General features: G+C 43.9%; 6 protein-coding genes across 6 annotated transcripts; 3 read left to right on the forward strand and 3 right to left on the reverse strand.

Annotated features, from left to right (window-relative positions):
* Positions 1-7,809: 7,809 nt before the first annotated feature.
* On the forward strand, positions 7,810-8,949 carry MELLADRAFT_84358 (uncharacterized protein; the record flags this gene model as incomplete). The annotated part of the gene is made up of 2 exons (XM_007407717.1): positions 7,810-8,272; positions 8,318-8,949. The coding sequence occupies 2 exons, from the start codon at positions 7,810-7,812 to the stop codon at positions 8,947-8,949; spliced, it is 1,095 nt and encodes a 364-aa protein (XP_007407779.1).
* Positions 8,950-9,501: 552 nt separating this feature from the next.
* On the reverse strand, positions 9,502-10,252 carry MELLADRAFT_104657 (uncharacterized protein; the record flags this gene model as incomplete). Its single annotated transcript, XM_007407843.1, has 3 exons — positions 9,502-9,635; positions 9,906-10,058; positions 10,126-10,252. The coding sequence occupies 3 exons, from the start codon at positions 10,250-10,252 to the stop codon at positions 9,502-9,504; spliced, it is 414 nt and encodes a 137-aa protein (XP_007407905.1).
* An 845-nt stretch (positions 10,253-11,097) lies between these two features.
* MELLADRAFT_104658 (uncharacterized protein) lies at positions 11,098-11,494 on the forward strand (the record flags this gene model as incomplete). The annotated part of the gene is made up of 2 exons (XM_007407718.1): positions 11,098-11,281; positions 11,343-11,494. The coding sequence occupies 2 exons, from the start codon at positions 11,098-11,100 to the stop codon at positions 11,492-11,494; spliced, it is 336 nt and encodes a 111-aa protein (XP_007407780.1).
* A 7,775-nt stretch (positions 11,495-19,269) lies between these two features.
* MELLADRAFT_84359 (uncharacterized protein) lies at positions 19,270-20,461 on the reverse strand (the record flags this gene model as incomplete). The annotated part of the gene is made up of 2 exons (XM_007407842.1): positions 19,270-20,252; positions 20,320-20,461. The coding sequence occupies 2 exons, from the start codon at positions 20,459-20,461 to the stop codon at positions 19,270-19,272; spliced, it is 1,125 nt and encodes a 374-aa protein (XP_007407904.1).
* Positions 20,462-21,246: 785 nt separating this feature from the next.
* On the forward strand, positions 21,247-22,613 carry MELLADRAFT_104659 (uncharacterized protein; the record flags this gene model as incomplete). Its single annotated transcript, XM_007407719.1, has 4 exons — positions 21,247-21,423; positions 21,503-21,904; positions 21,981-22,403; positions 22,476-22,613. 4 exons carry the CDS (start codon positions 21,247-21,249, stop codon positions 22,611-22,613), a joined length of 1,140 nt encoding a protein of 379 aa, XP_007407781.1.
* An 899-nt stretch (positions 22,614-23,512) lies between these two features.
* MELLADRAFT_104660 (uncharacterized protein) lies at positions 23,513-24,739 on the reverse strand (the record flags this gene model as incomplete). The annotated part of the gene is made up of 3 exons (XM_007407841.1): positions 23,513-23,671; positions 23,734-24,141; positions 24,224-24,739. 3 exons carry the CDS (start codon positions 24,737-24,739, stop codon positions 23,513-23,515), a joined length of 1,083 nt encoding a protein of 360 aa, XP_007407903.1.
* Positions 24,740-25,525: the final 786 nt, after the last annotated feature.

Raw genomic sequence — 25,525 nt, forward strand, 5'->3', positions numbered from 1 at the left:
GGCTCGATATCGATCCGATATACAAATTTTTGATATCGGATCGATATCGAGTTGAGATCACTTCGATATCGGAGACCAGATGATTAGCCTCCGCTGACAGCCAGCCAACAGAGCTCTGGCGGCTGTGTGATCCTTCCTCACAACTGCCGGAGCTGGTCATCAAAGCCCCGCCACGACCGGGGCCAATAGCGAACCTTGGCAAGACAACTTGAACAAAACGGTGCCACCAAACATTTCTCATCAAGGTAGAGAGATATAGAAGAAAAATATGGGAAGCGGAATTTTAAGGATCAACATAGTAAACAATCCTTTTCTTGTCTCTCTTTCGTTATCTTTGTCTTCTTTATCTTATCACCAAAAGCAAGTTCTAGAAACGGCGAAGCAAATGAATTTCAAACACCTCTTCTTAGCCAGAAGTACAGAAGACCAGTATCTATACATCCAAGGTGTCTAAGCAATCACTTGATCAATTGGTGTAGCGGGTAGACTCACGGCAAGTACGTGTCACGGCCATTGTTCGCATGGTGTGTTCAAATCCTCGACGTTTAACTCTTTTGTCAGTCTTGGTGTGGAGTCCTTCTTTTGAAGGGCCCTAATCCTCAACTCAAATCAATTGACTTGTTTGAATCAGTCAAGGTCTCAAGGCCTGTCAGTATGCCACGGAACCAAATGGTTCTGATATCATTACAATATTGGACCGAGAACAAATCGATATCAAAAATTTGTATATCGATTCGAGATCAAATCGATATCAAATTGACATTGGGTCAGATGACATCGAATTGATATCAGCGCTGACCCGTGGTGTACTTACATAGAATTCCGAAAATTGTGATTTGTGATGACGATAAGATGTCAAAGATTCTGTGTCTTCCAATGTCACAGAATCCAGATCATTTTAATTTTGAAGTTGAGTCCTTGGATTTCTTGAAACTTTGAAATTCAAAGTTCAAAGCTTATTTTGTTTTGAATTCCTTTACATAGTACGGAATCTTGAAGAACTTTAAGGAACGTTACAATTTGGCTCGATTTGGATTGAAGTTTTAGGATGATACTAAATCCAGCCCGGTGTTTGCAACTCTGACCGCCCGGATTTCATCTGTATTCATTCTTGATTCTACGCTATCAGACGCTATCCTGTGTGGCTTGACATTCCGGGCGGTCACTTACAAATTTGTTGATTTGGTGTTGTGACCGCCCGCTTTATTCTTGTCGATTTGATACGATCAACTTTGATATGCTCAAAGAAATGATTCATCATCTGTCCATGGCCTTGCTACCATATCTTTGTGAAATCAACATATGCTAACGCTTTGTTGCCTTCAGCAGACATCTGACATTTGTCGTCCTCAGGTAACGGTTGAGCTCAATCAAGATATTGGTTCATTGTATGTTTTCGTGCGTCCGCCGCGTGTGTGTGTTTGCATCGCGCGTCCATAAGCTATGTACTACATGATAGACACCACACATCCATTGCTGAGGCTTGGTGGGTGCATCTCTGCCATCTCTTGTTGTCAAAGTTTGAGCACTTTGTCTCTTGCTCTCTCAAAGCTGCTTGTTTTCCTGGGTCTTGTTTTTTGATTTTGCTCATGACTTGCAATGGTATGTAGTTGGTGGTGTCTATTGTTGGATCATGATTGACACGCGTAGGTGACTTGCACAATCTTCTGTACTTACGACTTGCCCCAACAACGCACTCCCTCCCTGGAGGGAAGTACAAAAGATTAAGGCCTCTCATGGACACAACAATCTCATGAATCGACAAAAAAGACGAGCGGGCGGACACAACATGAAATTGACAAAATTTCAACAGACCGCCCAGAATGTCAAGCCACATGGCATAGCAGGAGATCAAGATTAGATACAGATGGAATCCGGGCGGTCAGAGATACTAACACCGGGCTGGATTTAGTATCATCCAAGTTTTATACGGGATGTGGAGTCTGGACAGTGGCACTCTTCTCATGACAGGCGACCCTGTTCCATGCCGGGCAGGGACCATTATAATGGACAGACTCGCTGGATTAGCACCGGCTCAGCATCCACAAGGAGGAGGATTCTGTCTTGAACCAAATTTTAGTAATTGGTCACGTGACCCCCTCCGTGACTGCGCAAGTAGTCATCCGCTCCATTCTCCTACCAACTTTCCCCCCCGTTGCGCTCTCCGATGGACGAAGGACCCCCGGACCTTGATATTCAGGACGGTTCGGCTGTTCAGGATGACGCGTCGATGTATGATCATGACGCGATGGACGCAGTGATCGCGACTGACCTGAAGGGTCAAACGCCGATGACCACGCCTCAAACGTGTCCACCCACCTCAAAGACCATTGATAAGGTCACCCTTCCCTCACAAGCTCTCACTGGCTTGGTATTGAACCCTCACCGCCAAGAAATTCACGTCGGAAAGCCCTTCCTGTTGTCATTTCGGGAAGGGCGCCCCAATGCAGAATCGCGCCCAAGTCATGCGATTAGACAGACTTCCGATCCGCAATCGAGCACGCACCACGCGACTGATTGTTCAGTCCGTTTCAAAAACGCGCGGGCCCATCCGATTGAACACAGCTCCGATTTCAAACCGCGTGGGTGGCATCCAACTGAGCCTCAGCCCGATGCAAACACGCAAAATACGTGTCCGACTCAAACCCGAATGCGATAGAATCATCCGATCGCGTAGCCCTCAACCGAGGCCGCCTCTACCCCGCATCCCCGATGCAATCTCGCGCCCGATACAAAATCGGTGATCATCTTGCGACCCAATCATATCCGATGCAATCGAATTTGCGAATGAATTTTGCATTTTGGCTTGTGATCCAATCCCTGATCCAAAATGACAAACATTTTATTTGAAAAAAGTGTATGTAAGTGAAGGAAAAAGAACAACAACTATATATACGAAAAAAAGTTTCCATAACTGATACTACTATCTATGTTCCTTGTTCCTAATCCTTCTGTTCTCTACAAATTACCTCTCAGCGCCAAATAGCTATTATGTAATCCTTTTAGCCTTATTATGAAAACAGCCGTTTACGACTGAGAACTTGCATGGCTCATGAAGTTCGACTTCGAACTTCGAACTTCGAGCTTTGAACTTCGAACTTTGAAGTTCGACTTCGAACTTTGAAGTTCAAAGCTCGAACGTCAACTTGGAAAGCACAGCACTTTCAGCTTGAATCTTTTCAAAATTCGACAAGATAAAAAAAACACAAATACGACATCAATAGACGAACCGCCAACATTTTTTCAAAAACAAGTAATCAGACTTTTTTTGCAAACAAGTAGAATTTCTTTCTTGAAAATAAGTAGATTTACTCATTGAAAAAGTGAGACAAAACAATATTTAAAAAACAGGGTTTTTTGTAAACAAGTAGATTTTCTTTTTTTGAAAGCAAGTAGATTTTCTTTTTTTGAAAATAAGTAGATTTTCTTTTTGGAAACAAGTAAATTGGAAAATATATCTTTTTTCTTGACATCAAGTTAGTAGAATTTTTGAAGCCAAGTAAATACTTTTTTTTGGAAAACAAATCTTTTTTGAAATCAAGTTAGTAGATAATTCGAAAAAAGTTAAGGCGGATTTTTTCTGGAAACAAGAAGTAAAATGAAAATCCAATCTATAGTTTTTGTAAAGGCTTGAGGGCGTCATTCACTTCCTCCTTATATTCCTTCCACTTATCTTGAATCTCCCTACGTATAGCCATGAAAGTATTGAAATTATTACCAGCTGGGATAAAAGCAGCAATATCCACCATTTTACCTGCCATGAACCTCATCATATCTTTTACATTCTTCTTCATCTGCTCCGCCACCAGCTGACCATCAAACGTGTTGGGCTTGGCTTCACCCCAGTCTATAGAGCTATCATCTGAGTCTTGATCATCACCCTGGTCGCTCCTGGCCTTTTCGTTTTTTAAACCCTGTAGAAATTCAGGTTCGAGAGAGAGCTGATGCTCTGGCTTGTTTAGTCTTGTATCATCCTTTCCGGGTTGTCCATGTTCTTCGGCGTGTCTCTCGTCTTGATCTGTAGATTGGACTCGTTGGTCGCTGTGTCTCGGGTTGTCATGTGGAAGTTGGACTTGTTCATTGCTTTGTCTCACCTCTTCCATGGGCGAAGATCTAAATAATGGGATTTGTGAGGTTTGAGGCAAAACAGAGGTCGAAGGAGCCGGGGGAGCGCGTCGAGCAGTCTCTGAGTTCGAAATGGAGGGTGCAGGAGCAGCGGACTTGCGTCGAGCCATTTCGAGGTTCGAAAGAGAGGGTACCGGCGCAGCGGACTTGCGTCGAGCCATTTCAAGGTTTGAAAGAGAGGGTGCCGGCGCAGCGGACTTGCGTCGAGCCATTTCGAGGTTCGAAAGAGAGGGTGCCGGCGCAGCAGACTTGCGTCGAGCCGTTTCGAGGTGCGAAAGAGAGGGGGCCGGAGCAGCGTGAGCGCGTCGAGCCGTTTCGAGGTTCGAAAGAGAGGGTGCCGGAGCAGCGTGAGCGCGTCGAGCCGTTTCGAGGTTCGAAAGAGATGGTGCCGGAGCAGCGTGAGTGCGTCGAGCCGTTTCAAGGTTCGAAAGAGAGGGTGCCGGAGCAGCGTGAGTGCGTCGAGCCATTTCAAGGTTCGAAAGTGCCGGAGCAGCGTGAGCGCGTCGAGCCGTTTCGAGGTTCGAAAGAGATGGTGCCGGAGCAGCGTGAGTGCGTCGAGCCGTTTCAAGGTTCGAAAGAGAGGGTGCCGGAGCAGCGTGAGTGCGTCGAGCCGTTTCAAGGTTCAAAAGAGAGGGTGCCGGAGAAGCGTGAGCGCGTCGAATCGAAGGCGGGGGCAGGGATTGAGGAGGATCCGAGGAGGTGTGTGGAGAGGATTGGAGATGCGAAGTACCAGCCGTCCGAGGAGGTGCAGAGGGTGAGGGTTGGTCGTCCTCCACTCTTATGGGTCTACGAAGAGTGACTCTGATCTTTCGTTTTGGTTGACATTCTTCTTCAGAGCTAGCGGAATCCTCCACGTGTCTCTTTTTCGATGGACCTGGGCTCGCGTTCAAAGGTGGTGGCTGGAATGGTAGTGGTTCGCTTGGGTTAGGAGGTGATGGTTCCTTTGGGTTAGGAACCCAACCAGGTGGTGGTTGGAAGGGTGGTGCCTGAAGGCTTCGCTGCCATCCCAACATATGTTGAAGGTAAGCGTCGGCTCTGAGATCGTCCTGTATGATTCGTGACCCCGGGCTTCTACTCAAAGGTCTTTCCGCACCAAAATCTTGTCGTGCAGTGGGAGCAAGCAGGTCGACATCTAAGAAGAAACATTAATTAGCTCATCTTGTTTCTCCCGAACACGCAACTCCAAGAAAACGGAAATGGTAACCTACCTTGTGTCATTGTTGACCAATCATCAACCCTAACTACATCCTCCGGCGCCAAGAGGGAGAGTTCCTGCGGAAGACAAGTGCTCGAAGCCAAAGTTTTGTGATCTTCATCGAACTTCGAATCCGGATAGAGCTTTCCATCTCTGTTTCGCATCCACATGAAGTCTGTAGACTCCTCTCCATTGACGTCACAAACTACCTTCGAGGCCTTGCAGTCTCGGCACTTGAGTGATTTGCCGGGGATGGCCACACAGATTCGATTGGTCCTGGCGCATCTGGAACACGGCTTGGCATACAAATGTACCTTCGTGTAATCATCTTTCCCTATCAATGCTTCGTTGAGCTCGGTCTCGCATCGAACAGATTGAGGCGATCTAGGTTGGATTTTGATGACAGTGCCCGGTGCCAGTGGTACGATTTCCGAATCGGTTTCTTGTGAAGAACTCATTTAAAATGAAAGAGGCGATAAAAAAATTGATTGATGGATTTAGCAGCGACGGAAAAAATCGTAGAAATTTCGAAGTTCAAACAAGGAGTTAGGAAGTGATAGAATTGATAGGGATTTTCGAGTTGGAGAAGGAAAGTCAAGCAATGAAACGAAGACGGTGAAATTGAGGCAATTGAAATCGTTGAGGGGAGCAAAGACGCAGACTCGAATACTTTATGCGTGAAGTAAATGAGGTAGCATCAAAGGCGGTGCTAAGCAGCAAACTTCAACACGTAAACATCTCGAACCTTGTTACTCGTATGTAGTAATCAGATATTCCATGTAATTCCAAAGTCACCTCATAAACTTTGCAGATTCTCCCTGAGGCATGTACGAAGATACAATCTTTGTTGTGTTTTGGGATGACTCAGTCTGACTCAGTAGATACGCTCAAGCATCTCCAGATTTTTTGTTTTGCAGGTAGATATCTGCGTCAAGCTACATCTTTCAGAGTATTGAAATGCAGATTTGTTTGAGGATCAAAAGTATAACCTCATGTGACAAACCTTCGAGATTGTCAGGTTATCAAATTACGTATTATTCATCAAGTACGAAGTAATAGTGTTCGTTAGTCCCGTATCTTTTTCTTGTCTGTTTGTGTTGTGTTGCATGTTACAAGATAATGAACAATCATCTCATCCAAAGCTTAACTTTTGTGATCACAAACTAACTACCGAAGTTTGTTGATTCATGTACGACTCATAGAGCTCTCCTACATAGTTCCACCGGTGGCTGCCGGTGGTCTTTCTCAAAAAGAAACAATGGGCAATTTTTTCTACATTGATCTAAAAATATATAATGAAAACTTAGAAATACGGGATAAAAATGAAGACAGTGCAATCATTGGCCTGGTTGTTCTCCTCTTGAACTAGTAATATAGTGTAGCAACAATCACATTTGACTTGGACTAGGAGCCTGCTTCTAGAAAAGAGAATAGGTGTCACGTGCTGATCATGTGTCACAGCTCCAACAAACGATCCGTAAGCATTCGCGTGTCCTATGCGTCGCAAATGATCAGCACATGCTGTACTCTTTACCAACTCCGAATAAAGTATTCCCTCATTACCTATTGAGGATGCTCTTTACCTTTGTGAGATTCTTATATGAAGTGGATGATCTCTGAACACCTTCTTCCCACTTCATATTCTTCTCAAAGTTATTTACAGAAAGTTCCTAAAAAGTATTTTCTCTACGTCGAGATCCTCTATCTCACTCATAGTCTTGATCTTGTACATATATAAATTTTTGGACCCAGGGCTGAGGCTCAGCAGCGCGTTCAGATATGGTGCTGTTCGAATCTAACTCAGACGCCATTCAAAAGTTAATTTTACTTCGAACGTTGATGTTCACTTCGAATTCCCAATAGAACCAATATACTAGATTACATGGGCACTGTTCCTTTCGAAAAAGCCATGTCCGATGTGATATGAAGTCAAATATATACGCCATTCAACAATATCAATATCGATTTCGAATTCCCAATAGAACAAATGTACCAAATTACATGGGCACTATTCCACTTGAAAAAGCCATACCATGTGATTTGTAGTCACAAGAGGAAAGATCACGAATCTTTCAATTTAAAGGAAATTTGCAGTTCAAATTTGCAAATACTATCTGAAAGTAGAAAGATTTAATGTATGATCTTCTAATTCGGCCCAACCAATCAATCTTTTTCCCTTCCCTCAACTACATCAGACTACATCTTAATCAAATTTCATCAGCTCAGCTTCTCATCATTCATTATCTTTCTATAACTACTCTCAATCGAATTTCTGAATAAACATCTTACTATCTACTCTCGGAATTCGTTTTTCACTTACAAATCTTTCACTATAAATCCTCTCTTGAATGCTTCGGACCTTGGATCATCGCGACGCAAAACTCAGAAGCTAGAAGAGAGGTAGTGAATTTTTTGTACTTGATCAATTCATTCCAGAGTGATATTTAGCAAGAGTTTTAGCATTAGTTATAATCTTCATTGCAGGAGCCATGCCTAAATACAAATCCCCAGCAACCTTAAAATCTCGTCTCAATCGATCTATTAGAAAGCATCTTGAGCGACCCGAGCAGCCACCTCCAAATGCTCGATCTACCAAAAAGGCTGAACTTATAGAAGCTTATGGCCTACCCCCCAATGCGAAGTTCCTTTTCTTTAAAAAAGGTCGTCGTTATGGACAACCTCGCCTAACTCTCACTTATGGAACTGTCATTTGCCTCGACTACCATACCTGTGAGCTACTGTGCGTAGTACGATTTATTGAACGGGACGACATGGACCAGAGCTATTTCAAAATGCTTAATCATTCAATATCGACTGTCTATCAGCATGCAAGAGCTCGTGGTGAAGTCAAAAACAATGGAGCGACTTACCGTTGTAGGAGATTAGGACGAAAACATGGCAGGATGTTTGCGGCTGGCTTTCGTCCTGGGTATGATAAGGAGGTCAAAGCAGGTTAGTTGAGATATATCTCAAATCATGCGATGACATGATTTGCAGTTCCTCACCCAAATCTACCTTTTGCAGGGCAGTACACCTGGAATGAAGCCACCGCTGCAGATTATCGCAAGATGGAGGCGGACTTGAAACGACAGGGGAACCTTCCCGCAATCGAGTCTTTCTTTGCTGAAAGATTTTCAGGATTATCATTGGCGGCATTTCAATCCAATGCCACTCTGGCTGCTCGTACCAACGCTCCATCTTGGGCAAACGAGTCTTTTTATGTATCACCCAATGCCCAAGTCTTTGGATCCAACATCACGGTGACCTTTGATGAGTTTGCCAACAAGAAACACAAAGATCGTGATGCGTCGAAATATGCTTTTGGTTTTTTTGGGCTGATTGACCGAGCAACTGGTGAATTTTATCATCGTGGGTCAACCGCACCAAGAGGTAACACTCTGGGTGCACACTTTGTACTGGACGACTACAACTTTGATATCAACTTGGATGCAACTGATGGCATCATCGAGATGCTTTGGAATTCACAAGCTCATCATCATACCACCCCGTCCAGGACATACGACTCAAATTCCAAACAAATTCCTCCACAAGAGGCCGAAATCACTCGTTTCGCGTGTTCCACTCAAATAGCCCAAGGACTAGTCAATCGGCTCGACAAAGTCAAATAAATGCGAAGCGAGATGAGTGATGAGGCCTGGTTAGACTACACATCAACAGTTTTGACTGGATATAAAGAGCAAGCTCACAAAAAAATGAAGGCTCTTGCCCTCAAGTTAGGCATCTGGCAACAGGACTTTTAGACTTTTGAGGCGCATTCATTTGATTGTTCAATGGATCACATGTAATACAGTTCTTAACTTCAGTCTTAGATTTTTCACTATTATGTTCCCTTTTTGTGACATCATTTATGTTATTGACGTGAATTCCAATTGAATTTCAACCAAGTCAATATCTTTGAACTCTTCCAAGTTTGAAGTTCGAAGTTCGAAACTAACTTCGAAATTTGAAATTTGAACTTCGAACTGCGAACTTCGAACTTCGAACTTTGAACTTCGAAGTTTGAAGTCTGAAGTTCGAAATTCAATTTCTCTGCGTATCTTTCATCTGCATATGATTGAGACTAGCAATCCAAAGATCACAAAATCGATGGAAAGGTTTCAGATTGCTCTTTATGGAGACTGTTTGCCAACATCTCACAGCTCCGAAAATGAAAGATGAAATCAAGGAAAGCCCATAGAAAGGTATAAATATTTCACTCTTGCCATACACGATCCTGTGCGAGTTCCACAGAGATCTATCTCCACAATACTCTGGATAATTAAAATTTGAGACACAAGTGAGGCACTAAAGGAAACTGATAGACATACAATAAGATATCAAAACAAAGAGAAAGCGTAGATGGATAAGTCAGGTGATAACAGATTGAGAGAAATTGAGAGCGGATAACTCAAAGGGAAGTGAGGGAACATACAAGCACAAGGATCGGAGTACCAATTCAAAGACTATCATCCTAGGACAACAAAGACTACCATCAAGATTCCATGCAAGGCCTCGAGGCAAAATGACTCCGGTGCAGCGATTTTGAGGTAGGTTTTCATATTTCCTCGACACGCAAAACACGCACTGCCCCATGCATCGTGTAGAAAATTGGGAGCCCACTCGCTCGAAGATACCGCCAAACTTCCCGTTGGATATCGAGCCGAAATCCATATGCCCACTATCACCATAAGGTTGAGATAGGTTGCTAGTGAGCGAAAGAACCGACGCCATGGTATTCCTGAGGTAATGATATTCAGTTGAGTGAGGGAGTTCGAATTGGTGAATCGAAGGTAGACAATACATACCCTTTCTACAATTGGTCCTGGGACGTCTGACTCCTGCCAATGTCATTGGCACGCCTTGCTGACACATACTGTGTTTGACGCAGCCAGCGCGTGTGGAGTGGTGAGGATAACTGTGTTGGCCGGACATATTTTTTGATCAAGTGATATATTTGTCAGATCAAGTGGCTATGTATTGAAATTGAATTGAGAATACCAGGATCAAGCGTGATATGGAGAAGTGGTTCATTGCATGGATCATGCTAGTATTTATGAGGAGAGTTATCAACTCTTGTCTGGACCCTGAATGAGCTTCCTCTGAGTACTCAACAGAAATATTTCTGTTGGTACTATACAAGGGCTCGTATTACATTTTGTTTGAAAAGTACTTGGAGTTGAAAGTTTCAACGGCGGGTACAAGTGATCAATCAATAAAGGGGGAGATGCCCAGAAAGGATCTCTGGAACCACTTAGCCCAGTTGAGAAAGTTACATGTGTTTATCAAGGAGGGATTGATTAGATCGTCTGCTCAGCAGCTCAACAATGACCTTGAGGGCCAGGCCCTCAGGCTGAGGGGCATGAGCCAACGAATAACCGTGAACCAGAAGGCTTGATGCGCTCCCACATCTGAGCTTGTTACAAAGGATTTCAGAAGGTGAGATGCTTCGATGAAGGTGTATCGAGGATTATATAAGGAAGTATCAATGACGGCCCTGAGCATGAGACTAAACAGCACAGTCATTCGGATAAAGGGCTATGATCGTATGTATGATCTGAAAAGCCTTGCATATAAGACACCTTACGCACACGTCTCGAGAATCACAGAAAACCACAGATATCGAAACAAGATACACTGCACTCTCAAATACTATACACGCTATACACGCACCAGAATGCCAGGTAAGAATAATCCTTTCCCGTCATAACTCTTGATAAGCCTGAGCATAGTCTGACGCTTAATTCTATCCAATTCCATGTAATTTCGAACTACTCATAATGAGAAGCTGGTATCAAGACGTCTTACCTGCACAGACTCTTGCTACTGTTCGCCTTTCGTGTGATCTTGTTATTGGACTTGATGCTTATCAGTACCTGTCGAAGAATCTTCCACGTCCTTCTGTCATCACATTCCAAGGCGCTCAAGCTCTGGCTACAGCACCTGGCACCGCTTCCAAGTACCGTGAAAAATCAGCTATGTGCATCAACGGAACATCATTTTTTGGATCATTATGGTTTGACAGCGGTAGAAGGATTTTGTGACACACTATCGGTGATTGCAATTTGGACTATCCTTGCCATGTGTTCCGGAATCGTGATACACTTTTGGGTGATGCCATTCTCGAAGATAGTTTTATCAGAAGTTCAAGCTTTCAGGCAGGCCCTCAAGGACTAGTATTTTATTATTGCATAAAGGGTGTATCAGCATGAAGGGCTGCCCCTCTAGCTCTATTTTTCAAACTTTCAAGCTTTTTGAATCGAACAAGTCTTTCATCAAATACCCCCGGTCAACAAACACTACGAGCTTAGATTTCTTTTGCATGTCACTTCACAAATCTCCGTATAGAAGTGGATTTTGGTCTTCATTTTTATTTCATTTTTCTCTGTGGGTGTGCATTGTCATCGGCCTATGAAGATGGAATGGATTTTTTAGACTTGTTAGTAATAATGATGATAATAGTGAATTAAAACTGCCTCGTATTTGGCAATTGAGTGGCTCACTTTATATGTATAGTAAGTCTTCCAAGGAAATTTCGCGCCTCTGTTTTGAACCTCCTCTGTATTCGAATGAATTTTCGAATATTTTAAATAACACAACCTTACGAACACGTTTGATAATTATGTATCACCTTTTTATAACTTGTCAAAAATCAGAGGAAACGTATGAAAGATTGGACCTTGAAAACCATTATTTACAAATTATAGCACATTATGTCCAAGGAATTGCTCGTCGTCCTCATGCAAAAAGTACACTGATAGGCCTACAAAAGCTATTATTAAAACCAAGCGCATCAATATATAAAACCTGCAAGATGGATAAGTGCGCCCCCCTGACAAACCAAGTCATCTTCCATCAGCATCTTGCTGCAAGGTTATATCCAGACTGATACACCTAACATACCTTTAGCAAATTTCTTCCATCCTCCATCAGCTTGCATCCGCTCGTGTAAGAGACGGACTGAAGAAAGGTAATTGGCGTGAGTTCGACTTTAAAAAATCACGAGAAGTTGATCACCCAATACCTAATATATCCTTTACCTGTAATTCAATATCCAACGTGAGATTTTCAAGTATATTTTCAGTATTTTGCTGCTGTTGCAAAACGTCTTCGTATTTGAGGGACACCTGTGTCTGCGCCTCTACACATGATGTTATCAGATTAAACATAGATGATTCATGAACATATCTTCAGTCTTGAAAGGCTTGCCTATTGCAGCTTGCAATACATCATTCACTTCCGCTTTGAAATTCGACAGCCGCAGATTGGTGGTGTCTTCCAAATGAATTCGGTGTTGGTAGAATTCTAAGAAGTGGAGTTTTTGTGAGCTTCAATCTCATGCTCAAGCAAAGCGATGTCCATCTCACACCTTTGGTTCCCTGAGAGAGTTTCTTGAGCCCCTCTTCTGCAGACCAACACAGCTTTCGAACCGCTTCTTGCGCCACATTTCCAAGCTTTTTTGACTCCTCTAAAGACGAGCAAAGCACACTCATTTCAGTCCGGTGTATCTCTGGAGGAGAGAGACATAGGGGGGAAGATAAGTAAGTTTAAGCAAAGTTATTTGTTGTAAGCAACTGGCCTTGTGCACTAGCTAAATGTCTCTTCAACCTTGTTATTTCTTCCCATAAGTCCCGGAAATTTTGCTCCACATTATCGGTCAGCTCGGCATAGTTTTTTTTTACTCTTATCAGGTGTTCCTGTGTTTTCTGATTACGTTTTGCCAAGTGTTCTTGTTCGGTCGTGATGTTTTCAATTTTTTCGGTCATACGTATTCTATCTGCGCCAAGCTCGTCGATTAAACGATTGAGGTGACGGTCTCGTTCTTTACACTCCTCGTGTAAACGCTCAATGTAGCAGTGAAGTTGATGTTGCGAATCATCGTAAACATCAGCCCGGCCCTCGAGTACAGGATGAGCTACGTTTTGCTCATGACGTCCATGTCTTGGTGCCAATGGTCTGCGAAAGGGAACGGAAGGCGGATAAGAATGATCCTTCATGTCCATGTCGGGGTACAAAGATTTCATGAAAGGTAATAGAAGGATGATAGCAATATTCAGCCTTCCTCAAAACGTGGTCCACGTGCGCGTTTTGTGGAATCGGGACTCGGGTTTGAAGGCGCCGTAGGATGAAGGCAAAGGAAACTGGGTCAAACAAAGGGCTGTCAATTCATGAGCGGATATTGCGTAGAGCTGCGGCGAGGGGCCGCGCGTATTGACTCGCGTATTGACCCTATTATCAACCCTTGATCTTAGAAAGAATCTAGCCACCAATATTGTTCACATTCGTAGCGTGACTCGCGCACCGGTGTGGCTTCAGTGAGAGAGTCTCTAATTTGAAAGTTGAAACCCTTTTATACCTTGACTATGGTCATGAACAGGAGCTACAATAGTCATCACACATATATTCTTTGACTCAATACGGAATTTATCACAGTAGGAAACAAGACCCATAGATTGTTCGAATCAGAACTCATATGTTGGAAACACCTAATCTGACACATATTATTCATTACTATGGTTCTTCAAAAGGGACAGAAAACCTAGCTAGATGGAGTGTGACAAGCCGCGCGTTTGATCTCACAGATTGAACCTACAAGCCTTGTATTTACCCGGTTATGATAATTCAGCTTCTGAAGAGATGCATAAATAATTTAACAACATCAGATCAAAGGTACGTGCTTCATAAAAGGTTCAGAGATTGTTATATACCTATCAGCAGTTATGCCGGAGTCAGTCTCTTCCAGGTGGGGTCAAACAATTAAGTTCGTTGGTTCGTGTTGATTCAGAATTTTTCTAATTTCAATCGAAATAACATGAGATTCAGAATAGTTGCACAAAAATTTGGACCACAATACGTACTGATGATGAGAGGCCAATGCTGAAATGAATCCAGTATTTTGAATGGCATTGGTAAAGGTTCTTCGATGGGAATTCAAGTCCAGGATTGCACATTTCAACTTCTCTTCAAGTTCTTCCCGCTCAGATGGTGAGAGTTTGGAACGTAACAAAAGCTGGGTGGACTCGATTTTCTGGTGACATTCTTTGAGGTTGCAGCTAATATCGTGCAGCGCCTCTTCGGCATCGTTTTCAGCACCCCAGAGCTCATTGACCTCGTCGATGTTTAGGTATGTGTAAGTGTTGGTAAATTTGTTGAGATTCTCGGCTGCAAGACGGTACTGTCCAATCTTGAGGTAGGTGAGAGCATCCCGGTTGAAAACTTCAGTGCGGGTGTAGTTGATATCAGCGCTGGAGTTGATTGTTTTGGACGATCCTTGGGGGCCCCATGTCGGGGTCATCAAAGAGGCTTCAATATACTTTGTGGTATGTTGTAAAGGTATGATTACATTAGAGAGTCGTGGGGCTACCATCTCATTGAATATGTTTCGAAGGAGCTCGCGATCTTCTTTTGCAGTTGACGTAAAGTTCAAGTGAGGATAGAAAGCTACAATCATTTCTAAGAGGTTGTTGGCACTGGCTTTAGTTAAGAAGAGTTCGGTATCAATCCTAGGTGTGGATTTGTCAACAACACATTCAAGGATGTAATCAGGTAGGAAAACGGTAGACTGAATTGAAGTTGACATGATGAGAGCGGGGTTTCTTGAAATGAATGTAAACACAAGGGGTGGTTGAGGCCCTGATGGCTTATATATAAGTGACAGACAGCTGGAGTTCGAATCTAGAGGTGATATTCCTACGTAAATCCTTTTCTGGATATGACTGTCCCCCACTTTCGATTGAAGTTTACATGTGAACCTGAGATCTGGTGCCTTGGTGGACACCTTCTGTGCCGGATAGCGGAGGTGACCGAAATTCAGAGTCAAAATCTCTGCCGGCGGACCAACGCCACAAATAAGAGGATATCAGATTTACGAGGACCGGTTTGCATGGGTTTGAGTCTCTCTACGTATCGTGGTTCGAGCGCATGATGGAACATTCGTACACCCGGGATTTACAAAGGGTTGCGCTGTTGTGGCTTCCAATTCAGCTGCTATAGGCAAGGGAATTGATGCTGTGCATCGAATTCATCCAGATATGAGACAGTTACGTACCTTGATTCGAGCGTAAGATGGAACATTACGCGCCTTTAAATAAGAGGATACCAGATTTACGAGGACCGGTTTGCATGGGTTTGAGTCTCTCTACGTATCGTGGTTCGAGCGTATGATGGAACATTCGTACACCCGGGATTTACAAAGGGTTGCGCTGTTGTGGCGGCCGATTCAGCTGCTATAGGCGAGGGAATTGATGCTGTGCATCGAATTCATCCAGATATGAGACAGTTACGTACCGCGATTCGAGCGTAAGATGGGTCATTACGCTACATTACGCGCCTTTAATATCCAACGTCGGAGTGACAAGCAGCGTGGAGCTGAGTTTATCGCCGCTACTTGCTACGCAGGTGTTGCTACGCTGCTGCTCGAAACGTGGGCCATCCACTGACCGCTCGCGTCCAATAAAATATTACTCTTCCGCCAAAGAAACACCCACGATTAATGCTGATCAATGGTCCCCTTTGGAAAAACAATCAATCATAGCCGTGTTCCCACACCTTCCAAATGAAATTTCTAACATTTGACGATGTGAGGAAGCGTAAAATTTGATTGGACTCGCGTAAAGGCTCCATTACATGCGCCCCAATGACGCTTTACGCTATCTCAAATGAATACATTCTACGTCTCTTTTTCACTGTTGATGTGCTTCGAAAAAAAAGAAGCGTAAGCCGACCAAGACATACCCTAAGTAGTTGAACTTGAGAATTCATCAAACGAATCCCTGGACATTAACAATGAAACCAAAACATCGATTCTCATATACGCATTTCATGTCTGAAGATTACTTCAAAACCATCGCCATGCACTGTATGAGATTATATGTATAAATCTTCCAGACACTAGAAGGAGTCCAAATTGCCAACCATCATCAGCACACGGTACCTTGTGAAAAGCTTTGCACTACTTTCGTATAACCGAAATTGGTACATAAGAAATGAATTCCTTCCTTACTCTTAGCATGGTTTAGCCTGACTCGCCTGTACCAAAGACAGTCTGTTGGTAAAATGTTTAAACTGAGTGTATTATAATTGATATCATCATGAAGCCATGGGGACCATCATAGGATTCGGGAATCTAGATGTTGGGAAAAGGTTTTCCGGTTCCAGTGAACCTCAAATTTCTGCACTCAAAGCTCAAAGTTTGAAAAGTTCGAATTGAAAGTTTGGATTTGAAGTTCTTCAATCTTGAAGGCAAGCGTAGTCACAGTAAATTACAAATTTTGCTATTGACGCTGTTCTATATGTTTACGCCAATTGACAGCCGCAAGGCCACGTTGGGGCTATGATTTCTGAGAGCGTAGAAAAGAGCCAAGATTATAACAGATAAAAGAAACTACCAAACAGCAAATCATCCTGGAGAATCTGTAGGTAGGACCAACAGCAAGAATATCCTTTGTCAGGTTTTTAGATCTGCAATAGCTGGATGATGGATCATCTGATTTGAATTTTTTGATGTGATGAGAATGTTTTCTAAAGAACATGAAAGAATCAATCTGATTCTTTATGTTTGTGTTCTGGTATAGGAGAACTTAAATGGATCTACAATCATGCTAGCTCCCATCTCGAAGCCATAGATATTGGCCCAGCCAAGACATTTACAAGGACATAGATATGAAAAAATGACAGATGAGACACACAACAACAGCTATGTAGGGTCAAGCTTAACAAACATACAGACTAAAATTGTGAAACCGTCTTCAACGTATACATCGCCAATGAATGTGCCTTGTGATATTGCAGTCAAGAGATCGATAAGTTTACCGGTGAATCAATGCAAGGCTGGATGCCCCGTGCTTTCATCAATACTTGATACGGGACTCTCCTGATTGATCACTAGAGTACTCAAAACATGCCCTGATAAACCAGAAAAGATTAAATAAGAATGCAACTAAAAGTGCAGCAAGCTTCCAATCGAGGCGGAAAGGTTCTTCATAGCGTGTATTCGTGATCGGAACGACTGGATCGCGCGATGAAGACTCGCCCACCAGCGGTCTTGGATCGTGTGACTTTTGCGAATCGCTAAAAACATGGAGCCGGTTGGAATCTGGGTGTATGCTTTCAGCCAGGAATTGTTTGAACTGGTGTTGATGCGAGCCTGAAACCGGGGGTGATACTTCGCTGGTCAAGTGCTCGTTAAAGGGTGTGCGTGTAGAAGTGCTTGGGACAGGGTCTAGATCTTTGATTGTTTCGCGGGTAGAGGAAGAGTAGTTTGACAAGGGTTGATGCGAGTCTAGAAAGGTGACCTTCTGTGGAATGACGACCGTTGCACCTTTACCAGGGCAGTCTTCTTGGACAAGAGTGCAAGTAGAAGTGCTCCGCACAGAGCGCCGTCGAAAACTAGACGCGGGGATGCAGTCCTTATTTGGTTCTGCCTCACGTGAGCTTTGTGTTTGTAATATGTGTGAGGTCTTTCTTGCAAGCGGGGAGGGTGAAGAAGACCGTTCGGATGAAGGAATTCGAGTTGCAGTCGATTGGACATGCGAATCAATTTTCGTTGGGAATGTCTTTCTTGCAAATTTAACTTGACTGAGATCGGTCACTATGCATAATCCGCATATCATCAGCATTGAAGAAAATGACCAGCTTGATTTTGACGAATCTCACATCTGTAGACAGGGCATTCAGGGGTGCAAAATTTGTGATGCTTGGTGTTGAGAGTATGGTTGCGGACACCGGTCAGGTTCAACCCGTTGCAATCTTGGCACGGTTTCCCTTTGCTGCTCGGATCAAAACACGTTCGAAGATGAGGACACTCGTATGCGATGTTGTTGCCCCCTTTACGCGTCAACATTAGTTCTGTGGTGTGAGATCTATTCAGTCGGCTTCAGATGGAGTGGCTTGGATGAAAGCGTATTGGGTGATATTCGATTTCAGGTAAAGAGTTGTATGGAGCTTGTGGTCTGGGCGTTGGGGTGGCAGTACTGGATGAAGCATATTGGTTTGGAAAATCCAGAGGTAGTATTTGGAACTTGTGCGGACAGGGAAGCACAAATCACCTTTGTTGTTGACAGTTTGCCGATTAGTCGCGTATGAACTTGATTTCTAGTACATAGCAGGCTGTACGAGAACCAATTACCAAAGACTTCTTCATTCTTCTCAAACTCCCGGCATGTCTAAAAGGGAACTGTGAAAGTATATACGCGTACAGACAAAGTACGATTTTGCTTTGGAAGTGAAGCCAATATCCTGAATTTAGTAAAAAAATCTCTGATTGAAGATCTTAACATAGCATGACTCAAAATCAGAGAATAGGAAAGAGACACGACGCGTTCATGATGCCCACTCTGACCTAAAAGCCAAGTTATGTGTGGATGCCGCAACAATCCAATTCATGTAAAAACTTCTAAATGAAGCTACACAGTGTCGCTGAACTGTGATGGAGCTTTCGAGCGTCGTGTTCGGTCCGACAGAAGATGTCGACAACATTCAAGATTTTCCAAACACCAACAGATTACTCTGTCTCCGTAACGTTGCTTCAAGGCTCTTTGATCTGCCTAATATTCCCAGTTGTATGGTGTTGCAATATCACTTTCTCTTCTATCTAGGTTCAGGAAATCAGCTGATAACAAACATGTGCGTTAAGAGAGAGAAAACGAGCTGCTGCTGCTTCGAAGCAACGAAATTGAATCTTTAACAGTTTCAATTTTGAAGATTGGAAGTTAAGAGACTTGTTAACACATATGAATTGGGGACGGGAAGGTTCGGATGACTATTCCCGAATTTCACTTTGTCTCACATGAAGTATTTTCACAAAATATATATGTATAGGAACAGGAAATGACTATGGTGTAAACCATCCAAGAGTGTATAGCTTCACAGAATATATGTATGTATACGTAACATTAAATGGCAAAAATTACGAAGTAAAACTAGAAGAAAGAAATGGAAATACATTTATGTTTTCAAAAAATTGGCTGGCCATGTATTCTCACACGATAAAGGCAAGTAAACACGGGATGACCATAGTTCGAGATGACTTTAAACAATACCTTGCTGAAGAGCAACTTATGTGATTTGTTGAGTTCAAACATTTGTAAAGTTGAACTGGGGCTGGAGATGCTGTATACCCCTTTGAACAATGGTGTTTTGCCGGCTACTGTATCCTCGTCATCACTAACTCCCCAAAGTTTGAATTCTCTCGGTGCAGATGTGATGTCATCTTGCGCTAATTGCGCCCCGATGTGCTCAATCGATAAGGCGGTGATATCGATTTTACTACTGAGCCCTATTCCAAGCTGTCCTACTGATCCACGGAAAGCCCAACAGTTACCGGCTGTACCATCGCCACTCAGCGCAGTTCCGGGTGTCTCCGAATTCATTATGGATGCGCCTGGCGTTTTCGACCAAGGAAGATGGCTTCTCCAAGTCTTACTAGAGCGAATATGAGATTCCGAAGTTAAGGATCGAATCACATATCCACCGGTGTGCATGAAAGCAAAGTCTCTGAGACCATCCCGATCCTTGATGCACTGCTTGAAAGCTTCTCGCGCCATATAGCTTGTTGGTAACCCGGTTTGCACTTGGTACGAATCTTCCTGCGTGGTTGTTTGGAGGCCTTTCTCGACATCGCCTATTATGTCTTCCGGCCAAGCCTGAAAGCTATCTTTTTCCGAGTGTACATCTTGGAGCCTGTCATCAGAAGCTACGTCATTGTGGTGAGAATTATTTTCCACAAATGTTGGTATGATGCTGGAGGGATGGTGACTGTCTGCTATCTTCACTGTCTCTGGATCATTGGACGCGTCTCGCTGCTTGGATTGGAAACCCTCCGAGGAGGCCCAGACGCTGGTGCAAGGTTGAGATGTTGTGTGTACTCGAATGTAGAAGAGTTCGCCCTCGGCTTTTTTTAAACGTTGATCAAGAAGGTGTATTCGCCCACATATTGCTGGAAAATGTGTGTCAAATCAGCCTCCAAGACGTACGCAAAGACTAAGTAGGAAACATGCACTGACTTATGGACAGGAAGATCAATAAGACAACATGAACCGCGGGGGCATGCCGCAAAAGTTCATGAACAGCTTCCCTCACTCGGAATCCGGCCCTACGACCCAAACTGTGGGGGTTGCCATTGTTGGGCCGCAATTTTTGAGGCATTTTCAAGTTTGACACCGCGAGCAAAGTCTTGAATTGATTTTGGGCCCTGGGTTTCGCGTAGTTGAGGATTTAGAGCGATGACCAGCAATCTTGCGGCAAATTAGTTTCCTAAGCTACACTGTCAATGAACAGATATTGAATGAAGAGTGGATATTGGTACGTTTTACGATTGAGGATGAATTATAAATGTATATATACATATATTTGGGAACTCGCACTCTGAACTCCAACGGCTGATGATGAAACAACTCAACGTTTGGAAGCCAAAAGACAGAATGAGCGAATGCGGCCGACAGGGGTGCCTTGGTGCGCAAGTAACTCAGCTGACGCGGTGGCTGAGCTAAGCGCAGTGGAATGGATTCAGGCATCAACATCCAAATCTTTTGAATCAGCCAGATTGGGTTAGAGGAAGGAAAACACAACAATGGATTTCGAGAGAGTCGTTGTTCGCGATCGGCGGTTCGATAAGACTACGGGTCCTCAGTCATAGAAAATTGAGCTGGACCCAAGTTGAGTTCGAGAAGGGTCTGAGTTAAATTTGAGCAAATATCAGGCGTAATGTTTGAAATGTCTCGCAAATAAACTATACCTGGCCCCTTACATCAGGGCTTCATACTCCTGAGTACTGCTGAACGTTGATCAATCGGCTCTAGAGTAGACCCGTTCATTCCTACGTTGTTCGTGGCCTGTAAATAGTACGTAAACCATCATAGTGCCCTCGGTGTCAGAAACAAACCTTGACCACATTGCTCTGTACTTCGTACTTCTGCACCTTTACGTTCGAAATGAATGATGTGTTGCCCTCAAAGACATCCGCCGAGCAGACATTACCAATCGAATCGAGAAATGCCTCTTCATCATCCCGTCCAAAGAGGGCATACAAGTGTTTGCCAGAAACCGAATCAAGCGAGGCAACAACACAAGTCTATCGTTCAATAAAATGCCGTAAGGAAGGAAGAATGGTGAGTTGATGATATCTTCGAACCTGCTGATTTCTCCGTTAACTGATTGTTGTATCTCGATACCATTTCCTCTTCCAAGTCCCATCGAACTCCTCCTGACCCATCCTTACAGGATCAACACCGCATCGATCAACTCATGGATGCAGCTGAGTATGCCGACTCGAAAGGAATGTATACACACTCGGTTCAAAAATATCTACAATTGCTACAGTTATATTCCGAAGAGATATCCAGATGTGAGAGCAAGAATGGTGCGACCAATAGAGGTCCCCATACGGGATGGATTCTTTCGTGTTTCAATCTAACACGATGCTACCTGAAGCTGAAGCGTCCGCAAGCGGCCTCTGACATCCTTCAACAAGCTTGGCGCCCAGACTCAAGCCTGGCCATACCTGCCACCCATCCAAAGTACCTAGAACTATCCCAATTGTATTTCGAGGTTGAAGATAATTTAGAAAGCAGTTCGAACTCGGAGGCATGCGTTAGTGTTTTTTTTTTCGGAAAATGAGCTCATCAGATGATTGACAGACAAACTTCCACTAATTTACTTTCAACAGGAGTCTAAACCGGACACCCCTGACAACGAAGTCACCACCACCAATGACATCTTGGAACTGGTGTATATGTGGGCGCAGGATTTTTTATGTCGAGAAAAATCACAAGATGCAATTTCGCTCTTAGAAGGGGGGCGCAAAAGAATAGCAGAAGAACGGAAGGTTATTGTCAAAAACTTGAAGGAACAAATTGTACGAATTCATCTACTCCTTGTCGAGGCGTATTTGCACATTGGCCATCTGGATGAGGGCAAAGGAGTGCTAGATCAACTTTGGACTCCTGAGAGCCAGTTCTACATTGACACTCTTGATAAGAATTTTCTTTGGATTTCACAGCTTTATAGGCGCGTCAGTAATAAACAGCAGTGTGACCCCACATCCTGCAGCCATCAAGCCCAAAAACAAAGGCAAAGGACGCTTTATGAGGTCAGTGCATCCAGGATCTGACCTTTCCCCAGAAGATCTGATAATCAATCTAACTGTTAACCCCGTAAACAGCAGCTGGCTCTTACCCCAATGGCAAATTCAGCACAGATCAAAAGTCGCTGGAAGTCGTGCATGTTATATTTTCATCCAGACAAAGGTGGACACACCGGGGTAGCACAACAGGCAGGTTCATCTCAGGCTTACATCTAGATCATTCACCCTTTCCGTTTCATATTCTGATGCTGGTAAATGCCCGTTCGCTTTAGATGTCGGCGGCCGCTAAAGTGTTGCTTGATCCCGACAGTCGCCGCCGATATGACTCCACGATAACCCCTTGATAATAAGATGAGAAGTCTGCCAAGGTGTTGGGATTATTGGAATTCTACGTGTTTGTATCACTGGTCTCATGCTTGTATCTCTGGTCTTATGATCCTGCAATCTAGCGCTTCTCCGCAGATGACCTCAATGCCCCTGTTGATTGACGTATCAGTCTTTCAACGAGACTACCTGCGAGTGACTTTTTGCGCCTATCAGTCATGTTGGGATTTCAAAAATTCAGACTTCGAAGTAAGCTTTGAAGTAAGTTCAAACTTCAAAATAAGTTCGAACTTCAAAATAAGTTCGAACTTCAAAATAAGTTCGAACTTGAAAGTCAGTTCAAGCTTCGAACTGTTGAAACTACACTTCAAGGCCGGAGACTTGGCCTTTGCAAACTGGAGCTCAAACAAAGGCATGCTTAATACGTGCACAAATAGGTCATCCCGACTTCTTCTCACCCACGTACTCCATGACTAACTGAGCAAATCTTGAATGTACGCCAGGGTTTCCCCCTTGTGGATGACAAAATTTCTGTAACCTCAATTGAATTCTGGTGTATCATTGAGCAATTTATGACTTGTGGCCAATAGATATGTAGATGTGGAGTAAACTTGACAAAACTCAATACAAGAAGAAGTAGCAAGATATTGAAAACAGGTAATAGGTGGTGCCCAATGGGTAATGGAGTGTGGATCATAGACTAGGCGCACGAGGTTTTGGTGTCCTTTGAGGGTATCTTAAGAGGAATGAATCTGAGAGTGAAAACATTGAGTAGTAAATTGTGGCAGGTCTCAGGCTGAAAGGGTCGGCGAATCGACCCGAGTTACTTTAAGGCTGGTTCCAGCCGCCTCAGTGAGCTGACTGAAGCGACCGATTACCTGGCTCATTGCCCGAAATTCGTCATCGATTGCTAGCTCACGACAAGACTTATGATTACCTATGACCTCGGACTGATGACAACATGTGATTAATGGATCTTTCCAGAATGTAGGAAAGACACAGAGAGACTCACTCGAAAATGTTCCGCGTTTCCCTGAAAGGTTACAAGAGTTGCGCGGAGGTCTTCAAGCTTTAATGCAATAGACCTCAACGTCGATGCGCTTGCGGTAGTCATTGCAATATTTCGATTGAGCGATTGACTTTCCCAGGTGTTGAAGTTGACCAAGCGTTTCCAAAGCGGAACCCCGGCCTTTAATTTTCGCAGTTGCATGTTTTGTTGGGCAAATTGAGCGCCAACAGTGGCTGCAAAATTCGAACCTTGTCTGGCCAGTGGAATGGCGGCGTCTACCTGCGCCTCTAGCTCGGAAAACCCATTCGAGATGGTTTGCACCAGGTCCGTCAATCTGGCCTGCGCTGACGTAGTCGAGTATACATCTCCCCCACCGGCAATGGAATTCAGAATAAGCCCTATCACTTCGAGCTTGTAAAAAAAGGACTACTTAGTTCAGGAATTTACTGCTCCTTGGAAGGTATCAATCATATGCGATGAATGAAATACTTACTTTCTGAAAAACCTTTCGCAATACTGATATACTTGCACTATTCAAGAGGTTGACCCTGTCCCTGACATCTCTGGTCATCTCACTGAGGTTCTGAACACTTTCGGCAAGGTGTTCTTTCTTCCCCAGGATGTCCGAGGCAGCGATAGTCTGAGAAAGTTCCAGGATCTCATCTTGGTAAAGACGGACATGGTTGGGATTTCCTAGGTCAAGGATCGACTCGAAGATATCCCCAGCGGAGCGTGCAGTCGATGTCACGGTGTTGGATAGCAGAGCCACCTTTTTCGAGCGGCTACTGTCTTTGGGTCCACAAAAATACGGCCCGCCAATATACGCGCAGTACAAGTGCGAGACCGTTGGAAGACGGAAAGTGAAACATTGTATGAGGTATTGGTGAATAGTGGTGGGTATAGCAGGAATCGTAACCGCCAACAAAACCAATAGAGCCCATCTAGAAATATTTCCTGACAAAACTAATCGAACCATTGTCCTGTAATCATAGAAGGCGGTTCGTATCATATGGGTACGTCAGTTACCAGCTTCATATAAACCAGGGATCATGGGCTTACGCAAGCAAATCAGGTTGTGTGTTTGTAAGGGTTTTCGAGGAGGTCAAAGGAGATCAATATGAGCCGATAGTTGCAAAGATATGGTCAATATAGTGCTGAATAACTTGAAGAGAGCGGATGGACCAAGACTGACCCTCCCTGGGCCGTCCTTTGTTACTAGAGGGTTTGCACATAAAGCCTTTAGATTCAAAGGTTATCTGTGCCTTTCAAAGCGAGACGCACTCTAACTCAGTCGAGAGAGCCAAATCCACTGAGTCATCTACTCCGCTCTCCCTGTTAAGCGTTTGACTGTGCAAGTCTATGTGAGCGCGTATCACGTGTTATCCTGAGCACGAGAAAGGCAACAAAGGCAACAATCCCAAGAGCCTCAGGCTCAGAAGCTCTCAGTCGAAGCACGCGTAAATCAGACAAAAACGTAGCCTGACTCATCGTATTTAATGGCCAACTGCTCTGATCTTGGGCACTTCAACTCCTGAGATTTCGACGTAAACGTATATTAAAATCACCTGTAGGAATCATCGCTTACCACTGCCTCGAGTCCTTAACCGTCATGGCCACGATCTCCAATTACGATCCATCGTCAACAAACATGAACCCCAACTGGCTCACAACCAGTTTAGAATTCCCAAGCGACGTAAATGGCAATGTCTCCAATACCAAACCTCCACCGCACCAAGCACCCGATCATGATTCAGTTCCTCGTCGGCGCCACGTTTGGCCTTTACGTTATATATTA

This window comes from Melampsora larici-populina, assembly GCF_000204055.1.
Source record: "Melampsora larici-populina 98AG31 unplaced genomic scaffold MELLAscaffold_10, whole genome shotgun sequence".
NCBI classification, from domain to species: Eukaryota; Fungi; Basidiomycota; class Pucciniomycetes; order Pucciniales; family Melampsoraceae; genus Melampsora; species Melampsora laricis-populina.